The 27,752-nt window shown below is 42.3% G+C and overlaps 1 protein-coding gene across 1 annotated transcript; it reads right to left on the bottom strand.

Moving 5' to 3' along the window:
* Positions 1–197: 197 nt before the first annotated feature.
* On the bottom strand, positions 198–27,121 carry LOC311135670 (calcineurin B homologous protein 3-like). The gene is made up of 9 exons (XM_084169693.1): positions 26,789–27,121; positions 12,818–12,887; positions 12,372–12,452; positions 5,188–5,327; positions 4,565–4,626; positions 4,355–4,462; positions 4,181–4,228; positions 1,899–1,972; positions 198–708 (listed from the first exon to the last, which is right to left on the bottom strand). The coding sequence occupies exons 1-9, from the start codon at positions 26,850–26,852 to the stop codon at positions 690–692; spliced, it is 666 nt and encodes a 221-aa protein (XP_084025819.1). The 5' UTR covers positions 26,853–27,121; the 3' UTR covers positions 198–689.
* Positions 27,122–27,752: the final 631 nt, after the last annotated feature.

Genomic DNA, 27,752 nt, shown 5'->3' on the forward strand with positions numbered 1-27,752 from the left:
ACCTATGATGAAAATTACAGGCCTCTCTCATCTTTTTAAGTGGGAGAACTTGCACAATTGGTGGCTGACTAAATACTTTTTTCCCCCACTGTATGAACAAAACATTGACACATCCAGCCCAAAGTGGAAAGTAAAAAAAATACTTAGTAGTCGCCAAAGATATTTAAAAGGTTTTTGAGAAGGTAATTACATAAATGCACTTTGATTAAGATCACTTTATTGGTCAAATGCACACAAGGTCCAACAAAAAAAATGATATATACACTGCCGTTCAAGTTTGGGGTTACTTAGAAATGTCCTTGTATTCGAAAGAAAAGCAATTTTTTTGTCCATTAAAATAACATAAAATTGATCAGAAATACAGTGTAATGTTAATGTTGTAAATGTCTACTGTAGCTGGAAACGGCTGATTTGTAATGGAATATCTACATAGGCGTACAGAGGCCCATTATCAGCAACCATCAGTCCTGTGTTCCAATGGCACGTTGTGTTTGCTAATCCAAGTTTATCATTTAAAACGCTAATTGATCATTAGAAAAACCTTTTGCAATTATGTTAGCACAGCTGAAAACTGTTGTGCTGATTTAAAAAAGCAATAAAACTGGCCTTCTTGAGACTAGTTGAGTATCTGGAGCATCAGCAATAACTGAGGTCCACTCCAGTCATTAGAACGAGCCCGTTCTCCCCAATTAAGGTGCCACCAACCTCCTGTGATTTTGTAATTTAAGTGTAGATGAAGAACAATAATCAAATATTGATCTTGATGGAAGTCACACAATTGTACAAAGCATATTATGAATTTAAAAAAATACATAAATCAAATTGGTAGTATAGAGATGATTAATGTGGGAATGAGATAGATTTCACATTCTTTGGTCTCTAGAGGGCAGCACAGACAAGTTGAATCTGAACTCTCCATGCGTATCATTGTTCCCATTTCTAACAGTTAACAAATGCTTGTTTACATGGGCTTGATTTTTAAAACCCTTGCACAAGTCTGACGCACATTTTACTTGAAACTACTATCTCAATATGAGGAGGGTCTTGCCATAGGATATGTGCATTATACTATACTGCTAGGCTGGTCAGTTAAACTTAGGAAATAAGTACTTTGTTTCTATTGGTCATTGACTTTTTAATGCACATGGAAATTATAACCTGTTTTGATTCCAAACTGATGGTAGTGGCAGCAAAACAGTTTAGGTGTGCATGATGGTATAAAAGACATGTGCTCTTGATTTTCCTTGTGCAAATGTTTGCAGCTTATTCCACACAGTGGCATGCATATATATATATATATATATATATATATATATATATATATATATATATATATATATATATATATATATATATATATATATATATATATATATATATATATATATATATATATATATATATATATATATATATATATATACACTAGGAGGTAAATTGCATTCACTTTAATCATGGAGCTGCATAATTGGCTATCGCTTTATTACTGGTTTATTGCATTGTTATTACTGGATTGTTGCATTACTATTGAATTCATTATTGATTCATGGCATTTAGTGCATTGTGAATACTCTTGCATTAAATATGGAGTGATAGATACAGGCATGCTAAATTCATAACATACCTACTGCTAACCTGTGTATATTTGCATAGTTGCACATATTTTTAATTCAATTAATTTGTAAAAACATAACAGTGAGTGTTCGAGGTTACTAGATAGTAGAAGCTTAAACCGTCACCTAATTAAAAGTTCATAACAACCCAAAACAAAACTATAAACAGAGCTTTCTAATAGTTTGTCAGGGTACATAAAGTACGCCCTAACTGGCCACTAAATAAAAAGACCATAAAAGAGTGCTTGTGCGTCATAGTAATAAAAAAAAGTGGAAGATCCTCACTTGCACAGGGTCGTCGTGTCCATATTCAAAAAGCGAATGTTCATTCTCGTCTCGATCTCGATATCTTTCAGTATCTGAAAATAAAATGTTGTTTTACTACCAGTATAGTACTTAGTTACTAAACTCTGATGATACTTTCAACTATTGTGTGCTTTAATAACAAGAACAATTGTGCTGCTATTGTTTATGTGTTAAAGGGGCAATCTGCTGTTTGAGAGATACGCCTGGAGAAATGTAACCACTTTAGAAATTAGATGCAATGACTGACCATCCACCAGAAATTAAAATGATAGTCTTAACCATGTTATGAAGCTAGACAGTGTTTGTAAAACAAGCTTATATTTTGGGTTCTAATGGGGTATGACAGTTGAACTAAGGTCATGAGGCATTTATAAGTTATATTTAAGCAATAAGGCCTGAGGGGGTGTGGTATATGGCATTGCATCGTGCTTAAGAACAGCCCTTAGCCGTGGTATATAGCCAATATACCACAAACCCCGAGGTGCCTTATTACTATTATAAACTGGTTACCAGCGTATTTAGAGCAGTAAAAATAACAGTTTTGTCATACCCATGGTATACGGTCTGATATACCACGGCTGTCAGCCAATCAGCATTCAGGGCTCCAACCACCCAGTTTATACAGTGCCTTGCAAAAGTATTCATCCCCTTGGCGTTTTTTCTATTTTGTTGCATTACAAACTGTAATTAAAATAGTCAAAATTGGTGAAGTGAAATTTAAAAAATAACTTGTTTCAAAAAATTCTAAAAAATAAATTACGGAAAAGTGGTGGTGCATATGTATTCACCCCCTTTGCTATGAAGCCCCTAAATATGATCTGGTGCAACCAATTACCTTCAGAAGTCACATAATTAGTTAGATTGCAGTACAGTACAGATTGGGTTATAAAAAAAATATCAGAAACTTTGAACATCCCACCGTGCACCATTAAATCCATTATTAAAAAATGGAAAGAATATGGCACCACAACAAACTTGCCAAGAGAGGGCCGCCCACCAAAACCCACAGATCAGGCAAGGAGGGCATTAATCAGAGAGGCAACAAAGAGACCAAAGATAATCCTGAAGGAGGATAGGACCACTTTAAGCCGTACACTCCACAGAGCTGGGCTTTACAGAAGAGTGGCCAGAAAAAAGCCATTGATTAAGAAAAAGATAAGCAAACACGTTTGGTGTTCGCCAAAATCCATGTGGGAGACTCCCCAAACATATGGAAGAAGGTACTCTGGTCAGATGAGACTACAATTGAGCTTTTGGCCATCAAGGAAAACACTATGTCTGGCGCAAACCCAACACCTCTTATCACCACGAGAACACCATCCCCACAGTGAAGCATGGTGGTGGCAGCATCATGCTGTGGTGATGTTTTTCATCGGCAGGGACTGGGAAACTGGTCAGAATTGAAGGAATGATGGATGGCGCTAAATACAGGGAAATTCTTCAGGGAAACCTGTTTCAGTCTTCCAGAGATTTGAGACTGGGATGGAGGTTCACCTTCCAGCAGGACAATGACCCTAAGCATACTGCTAAAGCAACACTCGAGTGGTTTAAGGGGAAACACTTAAATGTCTTGGAATGGCCTAGTCAAAGCCCAGACCTCAATCCAATTGAGAATCTGTGGTATGACTTAAAGATTGCTGTACACCAGCGGAACCCATCCAACTTGAAGGAGCTGGAGCAGTTTTGCCTTGAAGAATGGGCAACAATCCCAGTGGCTAGATGTGCCAAGCTTATAGAAACATACCCCAAGAGACTTGCAGCTGTAATTGCTGCAAAAGTTGGCTCTACAAAGTAATGACTTTGGGGGGGGGTGAATAGTTATGCACGCTCAAGTTCTGTTTTTTTGTCTTATTTCTTGTTTGTTTCACAATAAAAAAGATTTGTTATCTTCAAAGTGGTAGGCATGTTGTGTAAATCAAATGATACAAACCCCCCAAAAATCAATTTTAATTCCAGGTTGTAAGGCAACAAAATAGGAAAAATACCAAGGGGGGTGAATACTTTCGCAAGACACTGTAATCTTCAATAATCAATGGGCATATATCGTTAATTTAAAAGTCGAAAATGGATGTTAGAAGCGCAGATTATGCCTTTAAAAGAACAGAGATGATTTAACGGGCTCTCCAGCAAGCTCACTTAAATCATCTATACTTTATTACTTTTATAGTAAAAACCTTTTAAAAAGAAAACGCTATAGCCATGACTTTAACCAACAAAATAAATGTTTTATTAGACACAAAATAATATGTTTTATAACAAACCTTTAGAAAATGTTCAAAAGTGATCCCCTCGTAAAACTCATCTGGTTCCTGAGAATGAAGAATGAGATTATTGAATATAGTATTGAAAAAACTATTATAATAGTTGGATGTCATATAGCAGCTGATTCCAGATCTAAAACTATTTTACAAGATGTTGTCAAAAAGCAGCTGTACCATGTGACCCATGGAGATACTGGCTACCTCCAGCATGGCAGCATCTGCTATTCCTTTAGCCGTTTCCTTTCCCAGGGCTCCACTCCGAGACAGCAGCTCCTCCACTACCTACAGTACATACAGAGGCAAGGCAGTCATGGTTACAATACAAAGTGATAGGCAGATAAATTATTTGAGTATTTTGAAAGGTAGGTTTGGGCAGTGGCTTACATGTCGGTACTCCTCCAGAGTGATTGTTCCATCGTTGTCTGTGTCGTGCATGTTAAACAGGACTGGGAAGAAAATAAGAAAATGTTCAACTTGAACTCTTTTCTGTCTGTCTTTACAAATATTTGCTTACCAAAGGTCTGCATGTGTCATGAGGCATCACTGTAATGCATTTGCAGACTAATTCTGTATATGGGATATAGACCTGTTGTATGCGTACCTGCTATCCCAGCAGAAAGTTTACAGATAATTGATTAATGTATGGATTCCAGTCACAGTGTGAGCCATAGTACACATCAAACAGTATACAGTGTTCTGAATGTCATTGTAGAAAGTACACAAGCTAATAAGGAACTAACAAGGAACTGTATCCACATGTGTTGTCAGCTGTAGCTATTGCTTGTGATTTACATATGTATTTATGCACCTATTGATGATGCTGTGCTGTTGTTTGTTGAGATGCAAGACAAATTTCCCGAAAGGGACACACAATAAATAATTTGTATATTATTAATGTTGGGTATCCATTACAGCACATTGTTACATTTGGCAGTGATACTATACTGTAATGCAATACATCTATCTTAACACCAGCCACACAGTAACATTTTAATAACGGCACTCACAGCGGAGTTTCTCCCTTCTGATGTTCTCTCTCTGTTCCTCTGTCATGTTCAGTGCTGGTGGTCTGAAGTGGGACATGACCACAAGGAACTCCTCAAAGCCGATCTCTTGGACTGTCCCGTCACCATTCTGATGGAAGTTTCTATAGAGATATAAGAGCAAGGAACATAAATATCTCCATCATGTGGACAGATGAGGTCACTGCAGATTTTCTGTTTTGCTCATTAGAAAGTAACCAACCATTGCTCATTCTAGACACAACGCATAGGCCTACGTCCTAGGCACGTCATGGATACTGAAATGGATACTGTATGCAATATGGTAGTAGCTCCACCTCGTCTATTGATAGCGGAGGTTGGATTATTGTCATACAGGTTATACATATGAAGAGTTTATTTCCAAAACACTACATTCAATTTTTCACGTGTTTTTTCACTAGAAATGATTGCTTATGGCTACATTCATGTGTGTGTGAGAAATATAACTGTTCTCAGATTTTAATTCATAGATTTAGGTATGCATTAAAATGTTATTTTTTTCAAAATGCTATACACTACCGGTCAAAAGTTTTAGAACACCTGCTCATTCAAGGGTTTTTCTTTATTTTTACTATTTTCTACATTGTACACATTTGGAATCATGTAGTAACCAAAAAAGTGTTAAACAAATATTATATTTATATTTGAGATTCTTCAAATAGCCACCCTTTGCCTTGATGACAGCTTTGCACACTCTTGGCATTCTCTCAACCAGCTTCATGAGGTAGTCACTTGGAATGCATAACACGTGTGCCTTGTTAAAAGTTAATTTGTGGAATTTCTTTCCTTCTTAATGCGTATGAGCCAATCAGTTGTGTTGTGACAAGGTAGGGGGTATACAGAAGATAGCCCTATTTGGTAAAATACAAAGTCCATATTATGGCAAGAACAGCTCAAATAAGCAAAGAGAATCAACGGTCCATCATTACTTTAAGACATGAAGGTCAGTCAACACGGAAAATTCCAAGAACTTTGAAAGTTTCTTCAAGTGCAGTCGCATCAAGTGGTGAACGGATGATCTCCGCATGTGTATTTCCCACCGTAAAGCATGGAGGAGGTGGTGTTATGGGGTGGGGGTGCTTTGCTGGTGACACTGTCTGTGATTTATTTAGAATTCAAGGCACACTTAACCAGCATGGCTACCACAGCATTCTGCAGCGATACGCCATCCCATCTGGTTTGGGCTTAGTGGGACTATCATTTGTTTTTCAACAGGACAATGACCCAACACACCTCCAGGCTGTGTAAGGGCTATTTTACCAAGAAGGAGAGTGATGGAGTGCTGCATCAGATGACCTAGCCTCCACAATCCCCCGACCACAACCCAATTGAGATGGTTTGGGATGAGTCGGACCGCAGAATGAAGGAAAAGCAGCCAACAAAGTGCTCAGCATATGTGGGAACTCCTTCAAGACTGTTGGACAAGCATTCCAGGTGAAGCTGGTTGAGAGAATGCCAAGAGTGTGCAAAGCCGTCATCAAGGCAAAGGGTGGCTATTTGAAGAATCTCAAATATAAAATATATTTTGATTTGTTTAACACTTTTTTGGATACTACATGATTCCATATGTGTTATTTAATAGTTTTGATGTCTTCACTATTATTCTACAATGTAGAAAATAGTAAAAATAAAGAAAAACCCTTGAATGAGTAGTTGTTCTAAAACCTTTGACCGGTAGTGTATATCGATTGTTTAGCTGGAATGGAATGTTCGTATACTGTATATTTGACTGTGATATGTGGTTGTCTCACCTAGTTATCTTAAGATGAATGCACTAACTAACTAAGTCCCTCTCGATAAGAGCATCTGCTAAATGACTAAAATGTCAAATGTAAAGGTTTTACATACAGTTCTCATATTACTGTATTTTTTATATTTTTTTATATTGATGTCACAAATCTATCATTTGTACAGTTCTTTATTTAAAATGTAGTTATTGTTACATTCGACTGTGTAAAACCTAGCAGTACTATTTATTTCTCAGAGTGCGGCAGATATACACTATATACAAAAGTATGTGGACACCCCTTCAAATTAGTGGATTCGGCTATTTCAGTCACACCCGTTGCTGACAGGTTTGTAAAATCGAGCACACAGCCATGTAATCTCCATAGCCAAACATTGGCAGTTAATGGCCTTACTGAAGAGCTCAGTGACTTTCAACGTGGCACCGTCATAGGATGCCTCCTTTCCAGTTCGTCAAATTTCTGCCCTGCTAGAGCTGCCCCGGTCAACTGTGAGAGCTGTTATTGTGAAGTGGAAACGTCTAGGAGCAACAACGGCTCAGCCACAAAGTGTTAGGCCACACAAGATCACAGAACGGGACCGCCGAGTGCTGAAGCGTGCAGCGCGTAAAAATTGTCTGTCCTCGGTTGCAACGCTCACTACAGAGTTCTAAACTGCCCCTGGAAGCAATGTCAACACAAGAACTGTTCGTCGGGAGCTTCCTGAAATGGGTTTCCATGGCCGAGCAGCCACACACAAGCCTAAGATCACCATGCGCAATGCCAAGCGTCGGCTGGAGTGGTGTAAAGCTCGGATTCTGAAGCAGTGGAAATGCATTCTCTGGAGTGATGAATCACACTTCACCATCTGGCAGTCCGACGGACGAATCTGGGTTTGGCGGATGCCAGGAGAGCGCTACCTCCCCGAATGCATAGTGCCAACTGTAAAGTTTGGTGGAGGAGGCATAATGGTCTGTGGCTGTTTTTCATGGTTCGGGCTAGGCCCCTTAGTTCCAGTAAAGGAAAATCAAAACGCTACAGCATACAATGACATTCTAGACGATTCTGTGCTTCCAACTTTGTGGCAACAGTTTGGGGAAGGCCCTTTCCTGTTTCAGCATGACAATGACCCCCGTGCACAAAGCGAGGTCCATACAGAAATGGTTTGTCGAGATTGGTGTGGAAGAACTTGACTGGCCTGCACAGAGCCCTGACCTCATCCACATCTAACACTTTTTAGATTAATTGGAATACCGACTGTGAGCCAGGCTTTATCGCCCAACATCAATGCCCGACCTCACTAATGCTCGTGGCTGAATGGAAGCAAGTCCCCGCAGCAATGTTCCAACATCTAGTGGAAAGCCTTCCCAGAAGACTGGAGGCTGTTATAGCAGAAAAGGGGGGACCAACTCCATATTAATGCTCATGATTTTGGAACAAGATTTTCCTAACATTGAACTGCCCCCCCGCAAAGCATTCCACAGGGATGCTGGCCCATGTTGACTCCAATGCTTCCCACAGCTGTGTCAAGTTGGCTTGATGTATTTTGGGTGGTGGACCATTCTTGATACACACGGGAAACTATTGAGCGTGAAAAACCCAGCAACGTTGCAGTTTTTGATACAAACCAGTACTACTACCATACCCAGTTCAAAGGCACTTACATGTTTTGTCTTTCCCATTCACCCTCTGAATGGCACAGATACACAATCCATGTATCAATTGTCTCAAGGCTTAAAAATATATTTTTTAACCTGTCTCCTCCCCTTCATCTAAACTGATTGAAGTGGATTTAGCAAGTAACATCAATAAGGGATCCTAGCTTTCACCTGGTCAATCTATGTCATGGAAAGAGCAGGTGTTGTTAATGTTTTGTATACTGAGTGTATAGCGTTTTGCAGAAACAACATGATTATTTGTCTCTCTGAAATGAAACCATCAAGTGATAGATTCAAAACAAATACATGCCTGTCAATGAGCAACCCTATGCCATGATTAGATAGTGAAAAAACACACCAATCTTTTTCATGAATTATTTAAACAATAAAAGCTAATTTACCAAGATTTCTGAAAATGGTTATATACAGTTTTGGAAAGAAACGTAAAATTCAATCCTTTCCGGTCTACACAAGTGCTAGGGGGTAGGGGCTAACATCTAGGGGGTAGGGGCTAACATCTAGGGGGTAGGGGCTAACATCTAGGGGGTAGGGGCTAACATCTAGGGGGTAGGGGCTAACATCTAGGGGGTAGGGGCTAACATCTAGGGGGTAGGGGCTAACATCTAGGGGGTAGGGGCTAACATCTAGGGGGTAGGGGCTAACATCTAGGGGGTAGGGGCTAACATCTAGGGGGTAGGGGCTAACATCTAGGGGGTAGGGGCTAGCATCTAGGGGGTAGGGGCTAACATCTAGGGGGTAGGGGCTAGCATCTAGGGGGTAGGGGCTAACATCTAGGGGGTAGGGGCTAACATCTAGGGGGTAGGGGCTAACATCTAGGGGGTAGGGGCTAGCATCTAGGGGGTAGGGGCTAACATCTAGGGGGTAGGGGCTAGCATCTAGGGGGTAGGGGCTAACATCTAGGGGGTAGGGGCTAACATCTAGGGGGTAGGGGCTAACATCTAGGGGGTAGGGGCTAACATCTAGGGGGTAGGGGCTAGCATCTAGGGGGTAGGGGCTAACATCTAGGGGGTAGGGGCTAACATCTAGGGGGTAGGGGCTAACATCTAGGGGGTAGGGGCTAGCATCTAGGGGGTAGGGGCTAACATCTAGGGGGTAGGGGCTAACATCTAGGGGGTAGGGGCTAACATCTAGGGGGTAGGGGCTAACATCTAGGGGGTAGGGGCTAACATCTAGGGGGTAGGGGCTAACATCTAGGGGGTAGGGGCTAACATCTAGGGGGTAGGGGCTAGCATCTAGGGGGTAGGGGCTAACATCTAGGGGGTAGGGGCTAACATCTAGGGGGTAGGGGCTAACATCTAGGGGGTAGGGGCTAACATCTAGGGAATTTTAATGAGGGAAATAAGTATTTGACCCCCTCTCAATCAGAAAGATTTCTGGCTCCCAGGTGTCTTTTATACAGGTAACGAGCTGAGATTAGGAGCACACTCTTAAAGGGAGTGCTCCTAATCTCACCTTGTTACCTGTATAAAAGACACCTGTCCACAGAAGCAATCAATCAATCAGATTCCAAACTCTCCACCATGGCTAAGACCAAAGAGCTATCCAAGGGTGTCAGGGCCAAGATTGTAGACCTACACAAGGCTGGAATGGGCTACAAGACCATCGCCAAGCAGCTTGGTGAGAAGGTGACAACAGTTGGTGCCATTATTCGCAAATGGAAGAAACACAAAAGAACTGTCAATCTCCCTCGGCCTGGGGCTCCATGCAAGATCTCACCTCGTGGAGTTGCAATGATCATGAGAACGGTGAGGAATCAGCCCAGAACTACACGGGAGGATCTTGTAAATGATCTCAAGGCAGCTGGGACCATAGTCACCAAGAAAACAATTGGTAACACACAATCCTGCAACGCCCGCAAGGTCCCCCTGCTCAAGAAAGCACATATACAGGCTCGTCTGAAGTTTGCCAATGAACATCTGAATGATTCAGAGGAGAACTGGGTGAAAGTGTTGTGGTCAGATGAGACCAAAATCGAGCTCTTTGGCATCAACTCAACTCACCGTGTTTGGAGTAGGAGGAATGCTGCCTATGACCCCAAGAACACCATCCCCACCGTCATGAGAACCTCCTTCTCTCAGCCAGGGCATTGAAAATGGGTCGTGGATGGGAATTCCAGCATGACAATGACCCAAAACACACGGCCAAGGCAACAAAGGAGTGGCTCAAGAAGAAGCACATTAAGGTCCTGGAGTGGCCTAGCCAGTCTCCAGACCTTAATCCCATAGAAAATCTGTGGAGGGAGCTGAAGGTTCGAGTTGCCAAACGTCAGCCTCGAAACCTTAATGACTTGGAGAATATCTGCAAAGAGGAGTGGGACAAAATCCAACCTGGTGGCCAACTACAAGAAACGTCTGACCTCTGTGATTGCCAACAAGGGTTTTGCCACCAAGTACTAAGTCATGTTTTGCAGAGGGGTCAAATACTTATTTCCCTCATTAAAATGCAAATAAATTTATAAAAAAATTTACATGCGTTTTTCTGGATTTTTTTGTTGTTATTCTGTCTCTCACTGTTCAAATAAACCTACCATTAAAATGATAGACTGATCATTTCTTTGTCAGTGGGCAAACGTACAAAATCAGCAGGGGATCAAATACTTTTTTCCCTCACTGTAGGTAGGTTATAGCTAGGGGAATCTTGAGAGCAGTTAACTTTCACGGTTCTATTTTCGACTGGTGTTAAGCCAGCCCAATTGTCAAACACACGCTCGCTAGCAATTTCGATTTGTTAAAGCCGGCGCGCTGGTATTTTCCAACCCTTGTGCCAGGATTGGTAATTGACGTGTCTTATATCACCATGCTCGCGCTGAGGTGTGAGGGGTGGAAATATCGGAGGTATGTCCTTAAAAACGTGCGCCAAAGTGCCAATTTCAGGCAGCGCAAGTGGGGATATTTAAGACCAACCAAAAGCTGGTCTTAGTGGTAAGGCAGTTGGTTATGGCATGGATTTTGCCAGCGGAAGCACAGCGTAGCCTAATCAGTAGAATAGCTTATCACCAATGTTATATTAAAATAGCACTTTTGGGAGCAGCAAAACAGTCAATACCCTTTTCTTCTTTTTTTTACTCGTCCATTCAGACAACTTAAAAATCTACATTCTTCTTGTCGAACATTTTTATTTACTGGACAAGCTTTAATGTTGAGCCCTGCATTTGTGTCTAAAAACCCCAAAATGTGTCTTAAAACCCTAAAGTCTCATTATAGGCTACGGATATTATTTATATCCAGCTCCTGTGAAACTTTGGACTCATTATGCACGATGCCCATTGAATGAAATATGGCTATTTTGTTAAAAAGTCTGCTTATTGTTTTTCATTTATTATTTTTGTACAAAGAAAATGCATCTTCCACTGCCATCTGTTGGACCTGAATGTCAAATTGCTGGAATTCCTATCGCTGTCCGTGGTGCAGAATCAACTATTGCCTTTACAATTCTTCTTTGCCATATCAATGGTGAAGGTAGACTAATCTTATTACAACTTGAAGCAACCACATAAAAAGCTTCGGAGCAAGTTTTCATTGGCCAGTGAGTGGTCAAGCCCTTGTCACACCGACAACTTATATTAATTCAGAGAAAGCCTGCCTCTTTACGCCAGGTGTTACGCCCATTATTCCCGCTGTCAAAATAGCTCAAATATTTCTGACACACCCACCACTCAACTGCGAGTGCGCAAAGATTTACTTTGCGTTGGCTTTGTTAAAATTTAGCCCTTAGTCTTGTACTTAACAGGAACACGATAACCTACCTTTTGTCAAAGAAGGCCTCTATAATTTGGGTGCGGATTGGATTGCATGCCAGATCTGGAATTGTGTCGATGTCAGCTCTCCTACAAGTGAAAAGACAAGGAGATAATTAAAAGGTGTGCACCAGGAAGCTGGTCAATTATAACACGTTGCTAAACAAAAGCCAAACCAAAACCTGTTAGGCTAGTTAATTTTTTTGACATTTTAGGTATATCGCAGACACTCTTATCCAGAGCGACTTACAATTAGTGAGTGCATACATTTTTCATACTGGCCCCCCGTGGGAATTAAAAAGAAATGGGAAGAACCACTTCACCAGAAATTCATTATGCCAGGATTACACCCATGTGTGTCCCCAAAGTAAGAGCACAAGTAAAAAATAAAGTGTGTGTGTTAGGGTGGGCATTTACAGAGTTTATGAATGCCAAAAATTATTAGGGAGTCCTACCTCAGCGTGTCTTCATTGTGGCTCAACTGCTTGAATCTTTTGTGCAGGATTCCAATCTGCTCGAAGGAAACTGAGGAACAAAAAAAGGACTGTCGTGAGTCCAAGACAGAGAGGGACATCCTGCCAGCCTACCACAGCAGGTTAGAGACCTAGATGGATGAATGAGAACTCATGTGCATCTTCAAGAGGCCTCCAATTAGCAAAATGCCAGGCAGCATATCAGTTAACACTGAATGGGCAGGAAACCATGACGGACTGCAGAGTAATGATGTTTTTTATTGTGATATTTAGTTAAAATATATATATATTTTTAGTAATGATGTTAAACAGAACACAATTGTTTTTTAACCTTTGCCAACTACAATTTATGTTTGTGTCCTGTTCTTATCTCTAATTTATCATTCAGTTTTCCTAATTTGTCATCCTCAGGACTAACATAGTATATACACACACAATATAAGCAGAGAGTAGGGCTGAATGTTTATTCAGCATCTATCTTTAGTTGATGCCAGTGGATTTGTATATTCAGATGTAAAAACGATTTCACTTTGCATTCTCTCATTGTAGTTTAGAGAAAGACATAGTAATAAATGTGTATTAAACTGTGTATTACATGTAGTCTGAGAGGGAGAAAAACATCTCTGAACAACAAGGATGAGCTCAAAGTATTCAAATGCATTCAAACAAGGACTGATGTCTAACAATCGCCACAATATTTGAATTAAGAGAGCGTTTGTGTGAGTGAGTGCGAGTGTTTTTCAGTGTGTGAAAACAATACGTTCCACAAGAGGCTGTTGAGGGAAGGACAGCTCATAATAATGGCTGGAACAGAGTGAATGGAATGGTATCAAACGCATGGAAACCATATGTTGAATGAGTTATTTACCATTCCATTTATTCCGTTCTAGAATTACTATGAGTCCGTCCTCCCCAATTATGGTGCGACCAGCCGCCTGTAATCCATTCCTGGGGGTATTGTATGGGCAAACCAGTATGTGAAGAGCTAATATTGGATTACCAGTGGTATGAGGAAACTCACTGAGGGTGGGGATTTCAGACAATAGAGATGGTGAAGAAAACCAGTCTGTTCATGGCCTCATTGCTTGCATGTTTTTCTGAAGCTATACACAAAGTATCTAATCTATTATTCATGATGGCTCAGTCAAGCCTACACTGTTTGTTATTTGGATCCCCATTAGCTTTTGTAGAAGCAGCAGCTACACTTCCTGGGGTAATACATCTAAAATTGTGTGTTAGAGTGTGTCTGTGTGTGTGTTTGTCCCCTCACAGTCTCCGCCGTTCCATGAGATGTTATTCAAATCTTTTTTTTTTTTAAAGGTAATTTGGCTGTTTGCTTGAGTTGGAAGGGAGTTCCAGACTTGGGGACTGTGAAGAGACCCCTAGTGGCATGTCTTGTGGGGTATGTATGGGTGTCTGAGCTGAATATCATTTGATTATGCAGACAATCTGGAATCTTCATCACATTTTACATTTAAGTCATTTAGCAGACGCTCTTATCCAGAGCGACTTACAGTTAGTGAGTGCATACATTATTATATTTTTTATTTTTTTCATACTGGCCCCCCATGGGAATCGAACCCACAACCCTGCCGGCCATTCCCTCCCCTACCCTGGACGACGCTGGGCCAATTGTGCGCCGCCCCATGGGTCTCCCGGTCGTGGCCGGCTACGACAGAGCCTGGATTCGAACCAGGATCTCTAGTGGCACAGTTAGCACTGCGATGCAGTGCCTTAGACCACTGCGCCACTCGGGAGGTTGCAGTAAAATTTCTCATAAAAACTAGAAGAGATCTAGAAGAAATCTAACAATTCAGCTTCAACTATTTTATTACCCATTTATTTTAACCAATCATCTGTCATCGGAGTCAGTGCAGTACAAGTTGAGTGCTCTTCTCTATATGTATGCTGAAAGTCAGTAGTTAACTTGTTCTCTGAAAACAGCATAGTATTTGGTCAAACACAATTCTCTCCATCAGTTTACTAAGAACAGGCAGCAAATTGATTGGGACGCTGTTTTGCGAGCTCTGACCCAACTTTGCTATTTTGTGATTCTTTTGGCGTTTATTTTTAAATTTATTTACATGAAATGTATCCGCTATCATTTCTTAAAACTGACAAGAACTTTTGAACATCAGATCAGCAGATACCTCAATTCCGGCTTCAACTTCGACTCATCTGCCCTGGGCTCTTTCTGTAATTCAGACCCAATTTTCGGGGTATCCAAAAAGAAATGCCGGCATTACAGAGGCAAGAGAGGGGGAGTCCTGGCGAGATTAAGGCAAAGGGAAAACCGGCCACCTCTTCCCTCCTTTCTATAAAATGGATTACCTCCGATTGCGGATTTGCTACAAATGGGACTCTCGTAACTGCAATATTCTCTGCTTTTCTGAAACATAGCTTTCAGACAAGATACCCCTCAATGGCTATCCAACTCTATGGATTCTGCACATAGACGACAATGTCAATTGCACTCCACACTGCCCTCACCCACCTAGAAAAGAGGAATACCTATGTGAGAATAATGTTCAGCTCAGCGTTCAACACCATTGTCCATTCCAAGCTCTTCACCAAGTTTAGGACCCTGGGACTGAACAACTCTCCGCAACTGGATCCTGGACTTCCTGACGGCTGATCCCAGGTGGTGAGGGTAGGCAACATCACCTCCGCCACGCTTAACCTACAGAGGTGTAAGCTTAGTCCCCTCCTGTACTCCATGTTCACCCACGAATGCTCCAACACCATCATCAAGTTTGCTGATGACACGATGGTGGTAGGCCTGATCACCGGCGACGATGAGACAGGGAGGTCGTCAGTGACCTGGCAGTACTCCGTTCATCTTTCCCTCGATCCTGACTAGTCTCCCAGTCCCTGCCACTGAAAACCATCCCTACAGCATGATGCTGCCACGACCATGCTTCACCGTTAGGGATGGTGCCAGGTTTCCTCCGGACGTGACACTTGTCATTCAGGCCAAAGACTTCAATCTTGGTTTAATCAGAACAGAGAATCTTGTTTCTCATGGTCTGAGTCCTTTAGGTGTCTTTTGGCAAACTCCAAGCGGGCTGTCATGTGCCTTTTACTGAGGAGTTGCTTCTGTCTGGCCACTACCATAAAGGCCTGATTTGTGGAGTGCTGCAGGGATGGTTGTCCTTCTGGAAGATTCTCCCATCTCCACAGAGGAACTCTGGAGGACTGTCAGAGTGACCATCGGGTTCTTGGTCACCTCCTTAACCAAGGCCCTTCTCCACTGATTGCTCAGTTTGGCCGGGCAGCCAGCTCTAGGAAGGGTCTTGGTGGTTCCAAACTTCTTCCATTTAAGAATGATGGAGGCCACTGTGTTATTGGGGACCTTCAATTCTGCAGAAATGTTTTGGTACCCTTCCCCAGATCTGTGCCTCGACACAATCCTGTCTTGGAGCTCTACGGACAATTTATTTGACCCTATACCTACATTACATGACCAAAAGTATGTGGACACCTGCTCGTCGAACATCTCATTCCAAAATCATGGGCATTAATATGGAGTTGGTCCCCCCTTTGCTGCTATAACAGCCTCCACTCTTCTGGGAAGGCTTTCCAATAGATGTTGGAACATTGCTGCGGGGACTCGCTTCAATTCAGCTTCAAGATCATTAGAGAGGTCGGGCGATTAGGCCTGGCTCGCAGTCGGCGTTCCAATTCATCCCAAAGGTGTTCGATGGGGTTGAGGTCAGGGCTCTGTGCAGGCCAGTCAAGTTCTTCCACACCGATCTTAAACAAACCATTTCTGTATGTACCTCGCTTTGTGCACGGGGGGCATTGTCATGCTGAAACAGGAAAAGTAGAAAGCACAGAATTGTCTAGAATGTCATTGTATGCTGTAGCGTTAAGATTTCCCTTCACTGGAACTAAAGGGCCTAGCCCAAACAATGAAAAACAGACCTAGACCATTATTCCTCCACCACCAAACTTTACAGTTGGCACTATGCATTCGGGCAGGTAGCGTTCTCCTGGCATCCGCCAAACCCAGATTTGTCCGTCGGACTGCCAGATGGTGAAGCGTGATTCATCACTCCAGAGAACGCATTTCCGCTGCTCCAGAGTCCAATGGCGGCAAGCTTTACACCACGCCAGCCGATGCTTGGCATTGTGTATGGTGATCTTAGGCTTGTGTGCGGTTGCTCGGCCATGGAAACCCATTTCAGGAAGCTCCCGACGAACAGTTATTGTGCTGACGTTTCTTTCAGAGGCAGTTTGGAACTCAGTAGTGAGTGTTGCAACCGAGGACAGACGATTTTTACGTGCTACGTTTTTCAGCACTGCGATCTTCTGTGGCCTACCAATTCGCGGCTGAGCCATGGTTGCTCCTAGACGTTTCCACTTCACAATAACAGCACTTACAGTTGACCAGGGCAGCTCTAGCAGGGCAGAAAATTAACAAACAGACTTGTTGGAAAGGTGGCATCCTCTGTAGCTCAGCTGGTAGAGCACGGCGCTTGTAACGCCAAGGTAGTGGGTTCGATCCCCGGGACCACCCATACACAAAAAAATGTATGCACGCATGACTGTAAGTCGCTTTGGATAAAAGCGTCTGCTAAATGGCATATTATTATATTATATATTATATTATTATATCCTATGATGGTGCCGCGTTGAAAGTCACTGAGGTGTTCAGCAAGTCCATTCTACTGCCAATGTTTGTCTATGGAGATTGCATGGCTGTGTGCTCGATTTTATACACCTTGTCAGCAACGGATGTGGCTGAAATAGCCGAATTCACTAATTTGAAGGGGTGTCCACATAGTTTTGTATATATAGTGTATGTTGCAGTAACGTTGAAGGGCTTTGGCTAGTATTACTTTTCCACCAAGAAGCATGAAGTAAAATCAAATCACATTTTATTTGCCACATGCGCCAAATACAACAGGTGTAGACCTTACAGTGAAATGCTTACTTACAAGCCCTTAGCCAACAATGCAGTTAAGAAAAAAAGTGTTAAGTAAAAAATAAAAATAAAAAATAATTAAAGAGCAGCAGTAAAATCAAATAACAGTAGGGAGGCTATATACAGGGGGTACTGGTACAGAGTCAATGTGCGGGGGCACCGGTTAGTCAAGGTAATTGAGGTAATATGTATGTGGGTAGAGTTAAAGTGACTATGCATAAACAAACAGAGAAGCAGCAGCGTAAAAGAGGGGATGGGGTGGGGGAGGACAATGCAAATAGTTCGGGTAGCCATGATTAGCTGTTCAGGAGTCTTTTGGCTTGGGGGTAGAAGCTGTTAAGAAGCCTTTTGGACCTAGACTTGGTGCTCCGGTACCACTTGCCGTGCGGTAGCAGAGAGAACAGTCTATGACTAGGGCCTTCCTCTGACACCGCCTGGTATAGAGGTCCTGGGTGGCAGGAAGCTTGGCCCCAGTGAAGTACTGGGCCGTACGAACTACCCTCTGTAGTGCCTTGCGGTCGGAATCCGAGCAGTTGCCATACCAGGCAGTGATGCAACCAGTCAGGATGCTCTTGATGGTGCAGCTGTATAACTTTTTGAGGATCTGAGGACCTATGCCAAATCTTTTCAGTCTCCTGAGGGGGAATAGGCTTTGTCGTGCCCTCGTCACGACTGTCTTGGTGTGCTTGGACCATGTTAGTTTGTTGGTGATGTGGACACCAAGGAACTTGAAGCTCTCAACCTGTTCCACTACAGCTCCGTCAATGAGAATGGGGGCGTGCCCAGTCCTCTTTTTTTCCCTATAGTCCACAATCATCTCCTTTGTCTTGATCCCATTGAGGGAGAGGTTGTTATCCTGGCACGACACTGCCAGGTCTCTGACCGCCTCCCTATAGGCTGTCTCATTGTTGTCAGTGATCAGGCCTACCACCGTTGTGTCATCTGCAAACTTAATGATGGTGTTGGAGTCGTGCCTGGCCATGCAGTCATGGGTGAACAGGGAGTACAGGAGGGGACTGAGCACGCACCCCTGATGGGCCCCCGTGTTGAGGATCAGCGTGTTAGATGTGTTTTTACCTACCCTTACCACCTGGGGGCGGCCCGTCATGAAGTCCAGGATCCAGTTGCAGAGGGAGGTATTTATTCCCAGGGTCCTTAGCTTAGTGATGAGCTTTGAGGGCACTATGGTGTTGAACACTGAGCTGTAGTCAATGAATAGCATTCTCAAGTAGGTGTTCTTCTTGTCCTGGTGGGAAAGGGCAAAGTGGAGTGCAATAGAGATTGCATCATCTGTGGATCTGTTGGGGCGGTATGCAAATTGGAGCGGGTCTAGGGTTTCTGGGATAAAGGTGTTGATGTAAGCCATGACCTGCCTTTCAAAGCACTTCATGGCGACGTGAGTGCTACGGGTCGGTAGTAATTTAGGCAGGTTATCAGTGTTCTTGGGCACAGAGACTATGGTGGTCTGCTTGAAACATGTTGGTATTACAGACTCAGTCAGGGACATGTTGAAAATGTCAGTGAAGACACTTGCCAGTTGGTCAGCCCTGCGGCCTTGTGAATGTTGACCTGCTTAAAAGTCTTACTCACATCGGCTACGGAGAGCGTGATCACATAGTCATCCGGAACAGATTATGCTCTCATGCATGCTTCAGTGTTGCTTATCTCTAAGCGAGCATAGAAGTGATTTAGCTCATCTGGTAGGCTCGTGTCACTGGGCAGCTCACGGCTGTGCTTCCCTTTGTAGTCTGTAATAGTTTGCAAGCCCTGCCACATCCGACAAGCATCGGAGCCGGTGTAGTACGATTCAATCTTAGTCCTGTATTGACTCTTTGCCTGTTTGATGGTTCGTCAGAGGGTATAGCAGGATTAATTAGAAGCGTCCGAGTTAGAGTCCCGCTCCTTGAAAGCGGCAGCTCTACCCTTTAGCTCAGTGCGGATGTTGCCTGTAATTCATGGCTTCTGGTTGGGGTATGTACGTACGGTCATTGTGGGGACGACGTCATCGATGCACTTATTGTTGAAGCCAGTGCTGATATGGTGTACTCCTCAATGCCATCGGAAGAATCACGGAACATATTCCAGTCTGTGCTAGCAAAACAGTCCTGTAGCTTAGCATCAGCGTCATTTGACCACTTCCTTATTAACCGAGTCACTGGTGCTTCCTGCTTTAGTTTTTGCTTATAAGCAGGAATCAGGAGGATATAATTATGGTTGATTTGCCAAATGGAGGGCATGGAGAGCTTGTCTCTGTGTGTGGAGTAAAGGTGGTCTAGTGTTTTTTTCCCCTCTGGTTGCACATTTAACATGCTGGTAGAAACTAGGTAGAACGGATTTAAATTTCCCTGCATTAAAGTCCCCGGCCACTAGGAGTGCTGCCTCTGGATGAGCGTTTTCCTGTTTGCTTATGGCCATATACAGCTCATTGAGTGCAATCTTTGTGCCAGCATCGGTTTGTGGTGGTAAATAGACAGCTACGAAAAATATAGAAGAAAACTCCCTTGGTAAATAGTGTGGTCTACAGCTTATCATGAGATACTCTACCTCAGGTGAGCAAAACCTCGAGACTTCCTTAGTATTAGATGTTATGCACCAGCTGTTGTTTACAAATATACACAGACCGCCACCGCTTGTCTTACCGGAGTCAGCCGTTCTATCCTGCCGATGTAGCGTATATCCCGCCAGCTGTGTTATCCATGTCGTCGTTCAGTCACGACTCGGTGAAACAGCCACGACTCGGTGAAGAAGCTAACGTTAAAACAGAACCTACCTCAGCAGCAGCAAAAAATAGGCTACTAAGTTCTCATAAAAGCTTTGCTTTACAGAGAGTAGGCTACTGAGAGACAGCAATGTGGCACTCAGTGGTGAGGCGGAGTCAGGCTGCAATGCATGCAGGAGGAATCAGAGGAGAGAGCGAGGTTATAGTGGTGGTTCCCAAACTTGGGGTTGTTCATATTGAAAGATATGTTTTAATATGAACATCTCCACACGGCCCATCTTCCCTATAGGCATCTTCCCAAAATGCAAATAATACAGTTCTAAAAATGCCATTGGTTGTTCGTCATCTCGATCGCCCACTGGAGTTTATAGTTGACTATTTACCCACCTTTTTTTTAACCAATAGATCACTTATATTTATACAGAATCATTAGTAATATTCTAATAATTATGTGATAACACAATCGATTAGTAATGCCTAGGAATACAAATGTGAACACTATGTAATTTGAGAAAAGAGAGCCTATCAATGTAAAGAATTTATGAAATTCATCATTACAACAGACTGAACAGTCCCTGATGCTATGTGTCGGTGTGAATCATTTCTCATATTATTTCCCACCTTTCAGGGGTAGGCCTATAACATTACAATTGTATAGCTAATAGGCTAATTTTTTTTTTTTAGGGGGTAGATCAGCTTTAATATTGCAGATAGATTGTAACTTCCATCAATGTAATTGTCTGCATCACTTCCAATCCTCCATATGTTTTATTTCTCTCATTCATTCATTTATATATATATATATATATATATATATATATATATATATATATATATATATATATATATATATATATATATATATATATATATATATATATATATACACACACAGTGAGGGGGAAAAAACTATTTGATCCCCTGCTGATTTTGTACGTTTGCCCACTGACAAAGAAATATTCAGTCTATAATTTTAATGGTAGGTTTATTTGAACAGTGAGAGACAGAATAACAACAAAAACATTCAGAAAAACGCATGTCGAAAATGTTTGACCCCCTCTCAATCAGAAAGATTTCTGGCTCCCAGGTGTCTTTTATACAGGTAACGAGCTGAGATTAGGAGCACACTCTTAAAGGGAGTGCTCCTAATCTCACCTTGTTACCTGTATAAAAGACACCTGTCCACAGCAGCAATCAATCAATCAATCAGATTCCAAACTCTCCACCATGGCTAAGACCAAAGAGCTCTCCAAGGATGTCAGGGACAAGATTGTAGACCTACACAAGGCTGGAATGGGCTACAAGACCATCGCCAAGCAGCTTGGTGAGAAGGTGACAACAGTTGGTGCGATTATTTGCAAATGGAAGAAACACAAAATAACTGTCAATCTCCCTCCGCCTGGGGCTCCATGCAAGATCTCACCTCGTGGAGTTGCAATGATCATGAGAACGGTGAGGAATCAGCCCAGAACTACACGGGAGGATCTTGTCAATGATCTCAAGGCAGCTGGGACCATAGTCACCAAGAAAACAATTGGTAACACACTACGCCGTGAAGGACTGATATCCTGCAGCGCCCACAAGGTCCCCCTGCTCAAGAAAGCACATATACAGGCCGGTCTGAAGTTTGCCAATGAACATCTGAATGATTCAGAGGAGAACTGGGTGAAAGTGTTGTGGTCAGATGAGACCAAAATCGAGTTCTTTGGCATCAACTCAACTCGCCTTGTTTGGAGGAGGAGGAGGAATGCTGCCTATGACCCCAAGAACACCATCCCCACCGTCAAACATGGAGGTGGAAACATTATGCTTTGGGGGTGTTTTTCTGCTAAGGGGACAGGACAACTTCACCGCATCAAAGGGACGATGGACAGGGCCATGTACCGTCAAATCTTGGGTGAGAACCTCCTTCCCTCAGCCAGGGCATTGAAAATGGGTCGTGGATGGGTATTCCAGCATGACAATGACCCAAAACACACGGCCAAGGCAACAAAGGAGTGGCTCAAGAAGAAGCACATTAAGGTCCTGGAGTGGCTTAGCCAGTCTCCAGACCTTAATCCCATAGAAAATCTGTGGAAGGAGCTGAAGGTTCGAGTTGCCAAACGTCAGCCTCGAAACCTTAATGACTTGGAGAAGATCTGCAAAGATGAGTGTGACAAAATCCCTCCTGAGATGTGTGCAAACCTGGTGGCAACTACAAGAAACGTCTGACTTCTGTGATTGCCACCAAGTACTAAGTCATGTTTTGCAGAGGGGTCAAATACTTATTTCCCTCATTAAAATGCAAATCAATTCATAACATTTTTGACATGCGTTTTTTCTGGATTTTTTTCATGTTATTCTGTCTCTCACTGTTCAAATAAACCTACCATTAAAATTATAGACTGATCATGTCTGTCAGTGGGCAAACGTACAAAATCAGCAGGGGATCAAATACTTTTTACCCCTCACTGTATACACATTTCCTTTTTAAAAATATATTTCCCTTTATTCCTTTCCAACCCCATCACTCCTTCCCTAATTGGAGTAAACTAGTGAACAACAATGCTTAGGCCTCTACTTCCAGCTTATACATACTATATACATAGTGGGGGAAAAAAGTATTTAGTCAGCCACCAATTGTGCAAGTTCTCCCACTTAAAAAGATGAGAGGCCTGTAATTTTCATCATAGGTACACGTCAACTATGACAGACAAATTGAGATTTTTTTTTCCAGAAAATCACATTGTAGGATTTTTAATGAATTTATTTGCAAATTATGGTGGAAAATAAGTATTTGGTCTGTCAAAGGACACCAGAAACAAAATTGTAGACCTGCACCAGGCTGGGAAGACTGAATCTGCAATAGGTAAGCAGCTTGGTTTGAAGAAATCAACTGTGGGAGCAATTATTAGGAAATGGAAGACATACAAGACTACTGATAATCTCCCTCGATCTGGGGCTCCACGCAAGATCTCACCCCGTGGCGTCAAAATGATCACAAGAACGGTGAGCAAAAATCCCAGAACCACACGGGGGAACTAGTGAATGACCTGCAGAGAGCTGGGACCAAAGTAACAAAGCCTACCATCAGTAACACACTACGCCGCCAGGGACTCAAATCCTGCAGTGCCAGACGTGTCCCCCTGCTTAAGCCAGTACATGTCCAGGCCCGTCTGAAGTTTGCTAGAGTGCATTTGGATGATCCAGAAGAGGATTGGGAGAATGTCATATGGTCAGATGAAACCAAAATATAACTTTTTGGTAAAAACTCAACTCGTCGTGTTTGGAGGACAAAGAATGCTGAGTTGCATCCAAAGAACACCATACCTACTGTGAAGCATGGGGGTGGAAACATCATGCTTTGGGGCTGTTTTTCTGCAAAGGGACCAGGACGACTGATCCGTGTAAAGGAAAGAATGAATGGGGCCATGTATCGTGAGATTTTGAGTGAAAACCTCCTTCCATCAGCAAGGGCATTGAAGATGAAACGTGGCTGGGTCTTTCAGCATGACAATGATCCCAAACACACCGCCCGGGCAACGATGGAGTGGCTTCGTAAGAAGCATTTCAAGGTCTTGGTGTGGCCTAGCCAGTCTCCAGATCTCAACCCCATAGAAAATATTTGGAGGGAGTTGAAAGTCTGTGTTGCCCAGCGACAGCCCCAAAACATCACTGCTCTAGAGGAGATCTGCATGGAGGAATGGGCCAAAATACCAGCAACAGTGTGTGAAAACTTACAGAAAACGTTTGACCTGTATCATTGCCAACAAAGGGTATATAACAAAGTATTGAGAAACTTTTGTTATTGACCAAATACTTATTTTCCACCATAATTTGCAAATAAATTCATTAAAAATCCTACAATGTGATTTTCTGGATTTTTTTCTTCTCATTTTGTCTGTCATAGTTGACGTGTACCTATGATGAAAATTACAGGCCTCTCTCATCTTTTTAAGTGGGAGAACTTGCACAATTGGTGGCTGACTAAATACTTTTTTTCCCCACTGTATATATAGTGGTCCCCTGTAGCTCAGTTGGTAGAGCATGGCGCTTGCAACGCCAGGGTTGTGGGTTTGTTTCCCACGGGGGGCCAGTATGAAAATGTATGCACTCACAAACTAAGTCACTCTGGATAAGAGTGTCTGCTAAATGACTAAAATGTAAAAAATATAAATTTTATGGACACAGTCAATTTTACAATAATTCTATTTTGTTTGTTTTTACTCCTGAACTTCCTCTACCCTCAACCTCTCCGATCATTTTCATGATGTCCATCCGGTTTGCTTCTATATGCCATATCTTTCTAACTGTGCTCTTTCACAAAAGCTCTCAACATATTACCTATATACTTATTATGGACACAGTATGCTTACATTATTAGTTATCTTGTTGTTATAAGTCCCATCCTTCAACTCTATTCAACACCATCCATATTGGATTTCTATTTGCCATATATTTTTCAACTGTACTGTGGTGTTTTACAAAAGTTCTGAACCTTTCCATTCTCATTGTTTCTACAGAACAGTACAAAAGTATTATTATATTATTGATTGATTGACTATGACTTTTCAGATCACCCAGAAATGCTATCTACATGGTTAGCTCCAGGTAATTATTGCAATCCTTTAGCCATTCCTGGACCCGTGTCCAAAAACAAGCTACAAATGGACAGTAAAAATTTAAAACAAATGATCTAATGATTCTGTCTCTTCGCAGCTAAATCTGCAGAGCTGGGAAGATTGTATCCCCCATATAAATAACATTATATTGGTAGCAAGAATTTTATATAATTATTTAAATTGAACAATTCTAAGTTTTGAATCCGGCGTCGTTTTGCGTATCAGTTCATAAACACTATGCCATGGGATCGGTATGTCAAAAATCTCTTCCCAACTATTTTGCAATCTAGATGGGATGGCTGTCAATCATTTGGTCCTTAAATGAAACTGGTATACTTTGTTATTTATAAAAGTTTTCTTTAACCAATTATGTTCTTTAATGCAAGGCCGACAGACAAGTTCCTTACAGGAAGCATAGAAATAGCGCACATATACTTGCTATACTATACTTGCTTTCTATGTGAATTTGGTCGGGCAGCCCAAAAAGTTACATATTGCAGCTTTAACAAATATAGGCGATTAATCTGGTCTAATACGATTATCAAGTCTAATTTCTTTCATCTGACTTTAGTCACAAAGACATTCCATAGTTGATCAAACAGTCTTCTCCTTGTTCTGCTTTTAATTTGGACATGGTAGCTCATCTCATTGCAGGGTATCAGGAAAGACACTGCAGTAGGCCTACTAGATGCCTGACAATCATCAGACTGTGATATATCAGACTGTGAACCAGAGGTTAATGCCATACATTTGATTGGAAAATGTCCCCTCACAAACCAGAATGCTGAATACAATCGAATTTCAACTTACTCTACCAGTAGTCTGGGCGGGTTGTCCTTTTGTGGGTAGGAATTTTAGAAGAAATATCCACAGGAAAGTAATAAAGTATTGTAACGACACTGGGCTTATAAACGCTGATATCGACTGCCATGTGAGCGTGCTTTTCGGGCACAGTCGATGGCGCGCTGGACTTCGGGCTAGAAGGTTGAGGGTTCGAGTATTATTAAACCGACTTTCCAAACACTGGTACCGCCATTGAAATTTTTATCACTTGGCACAAGCGCAAAACTATGTAAACAAACGCCCACAGGAGGCCTCTAGGCAAGTATGCATGCATTTACATCGTGTGCGCATGCTTCAGGGGATCATCTGAAAACACTACCAGGCTTTTAAAAGTTGGTTTAATTATACTTTCATGAGGATATTTTGTCACAAATTCCGCCCTATATAAGAACCAACCCGACAGACAATCAGCAGAGTAAGTTCAAATTGAATTTTATTCAACATTCGTGACAGTGGACATTAAGCTAGCTTTCCGGTTTTGGCAATGCCTTTTTGCGCGCTGATGATGTCCAAGAGGGATAGCATCAGCGCCAACTAGCGGAAAATATCCTCACAGTAGTGCTGTAACCTACAGCAATATATAACTACATATACATTTACGTCATTTAGCAGACACTCTTATCCAGAGCGACTTACAAATTGGACTCATGCTGTTCTGCTATGGAAATAGCCCCCAGAAGACTTACCACCACACTTGATGACGTTTATTATGAAGAGACTCCTTACTGAGAATGGGGATACGTATTGTGGGGGAGTTTCATTTCACAATGATACATTTTAGCGCAGGATTACATAGTCCCATAAATATGCTTCTTCTCAACAATTATAATCGTATGCTACAGAAAAACAAACGTAATACTCACAGCCCGTCTTCTCTGTGAATTCTCTGTATTCGGGTTCATCAGGTAATGACTGTAATGCACCCATAACTCGAGAAACGCGCCAGCCGCATGAAAATACCGATTGGTCTCGCTCAGGACAACGCAGGTAGGCTACTGAAATCGAAACGGCGTCAGTTCAGTGGAACAGATATTTTTTCATTAGCACATCCCCAACACTAACTCATCTTACTGGTCGATACCGGCTGCTCTCATAATTAAGTCATACGCCAGTTTCTTCAAGTGCTAATGCATTTCAAGCTGTCATCCTCTGCAGTCAGAGCGCGCACTTCCGCAACTTGGCTATCTGACGACACCACAATTTATTCAACATTTAGTCTCCTTTGATCTAGTTCTCTCACAATTTCTTCTTCTTCGTTTGGTTTTCCGGCAGACTAGACAGACGCTTTGTTGTGTATTGCTGCCTTTCACAGTTTGGAAAGTGGATTGTATTGCACATTTTGTTCACAGAAAAGGGAAATTGAGAAAAAAAGGACATTGCACCACCATCTATATATAAACCACTATCCCCAACACACCACTCCACCCCTTCCCAATACTTTGGCCCCAACAGATCCTACACCAGGCCACCAGCCTGGGAGGTGGGAGGTTGGAACCCCTTCTCTCAAAACCCCCTGTAGTTCTTCTGCACTAAAATATCTGATACCCAAACACTTCTCTGCTTCTGCTACTACCAATTCAATCTTCTGGGATTTCCTTTCCATCTGTGCGGTACAATTAATGACCATAGCAATAAATGCCAAGAAGCCAACTTTACTAAAGCACAAACTGTTCGGGTCACTCTGTACTGACCTACTTTCGCGTTCCCTTTGCTCACCATCCTCTACTTTCCTCACTGCCTCAGCATATGACACTTTCTGCACTGCTCTCACCCTGGAAACTTCAATCTGTCTCACTCGCACGGGACATTTCTGATCCCCAGCAACAT

Source organism: Coregonus lavaretus (assembly GCF_964263955.1).
Source record: "Coregonus lavaretus genome assembly, chromosome: 10".
In the NCBI taxonomy this organism is placed as follows: domain Eukaryota; kingdom Metazoa; phylum Chordata; class Actinopteri; order Salmoniformes; family Salmonidae; genus Coregonus; species Coregonus lavaretus.

Coding starts and splice junctions, on each gene's coding strand:
- LOC311135670 (XM_084169693.1), bottom strand. CDS start 26,852: ATGGGTGCATTACAGTCATTACCTGATGAACCCGAATACAGAGAATTC. Junction 12,453..12,817: donor CACAATGAAGACACGCTGAG/GTAGGACTCCCT, acceptor TTTCACTTGTAG/GAGAGCTGACATCGACACAA. Junction 1,973..4,180: donor CTTTTGAACATTTTCTAAAG/GTTTGTTATAAA, acceptor TTTTATTTTCAG/ATACTGAAAGATATCGAGAT.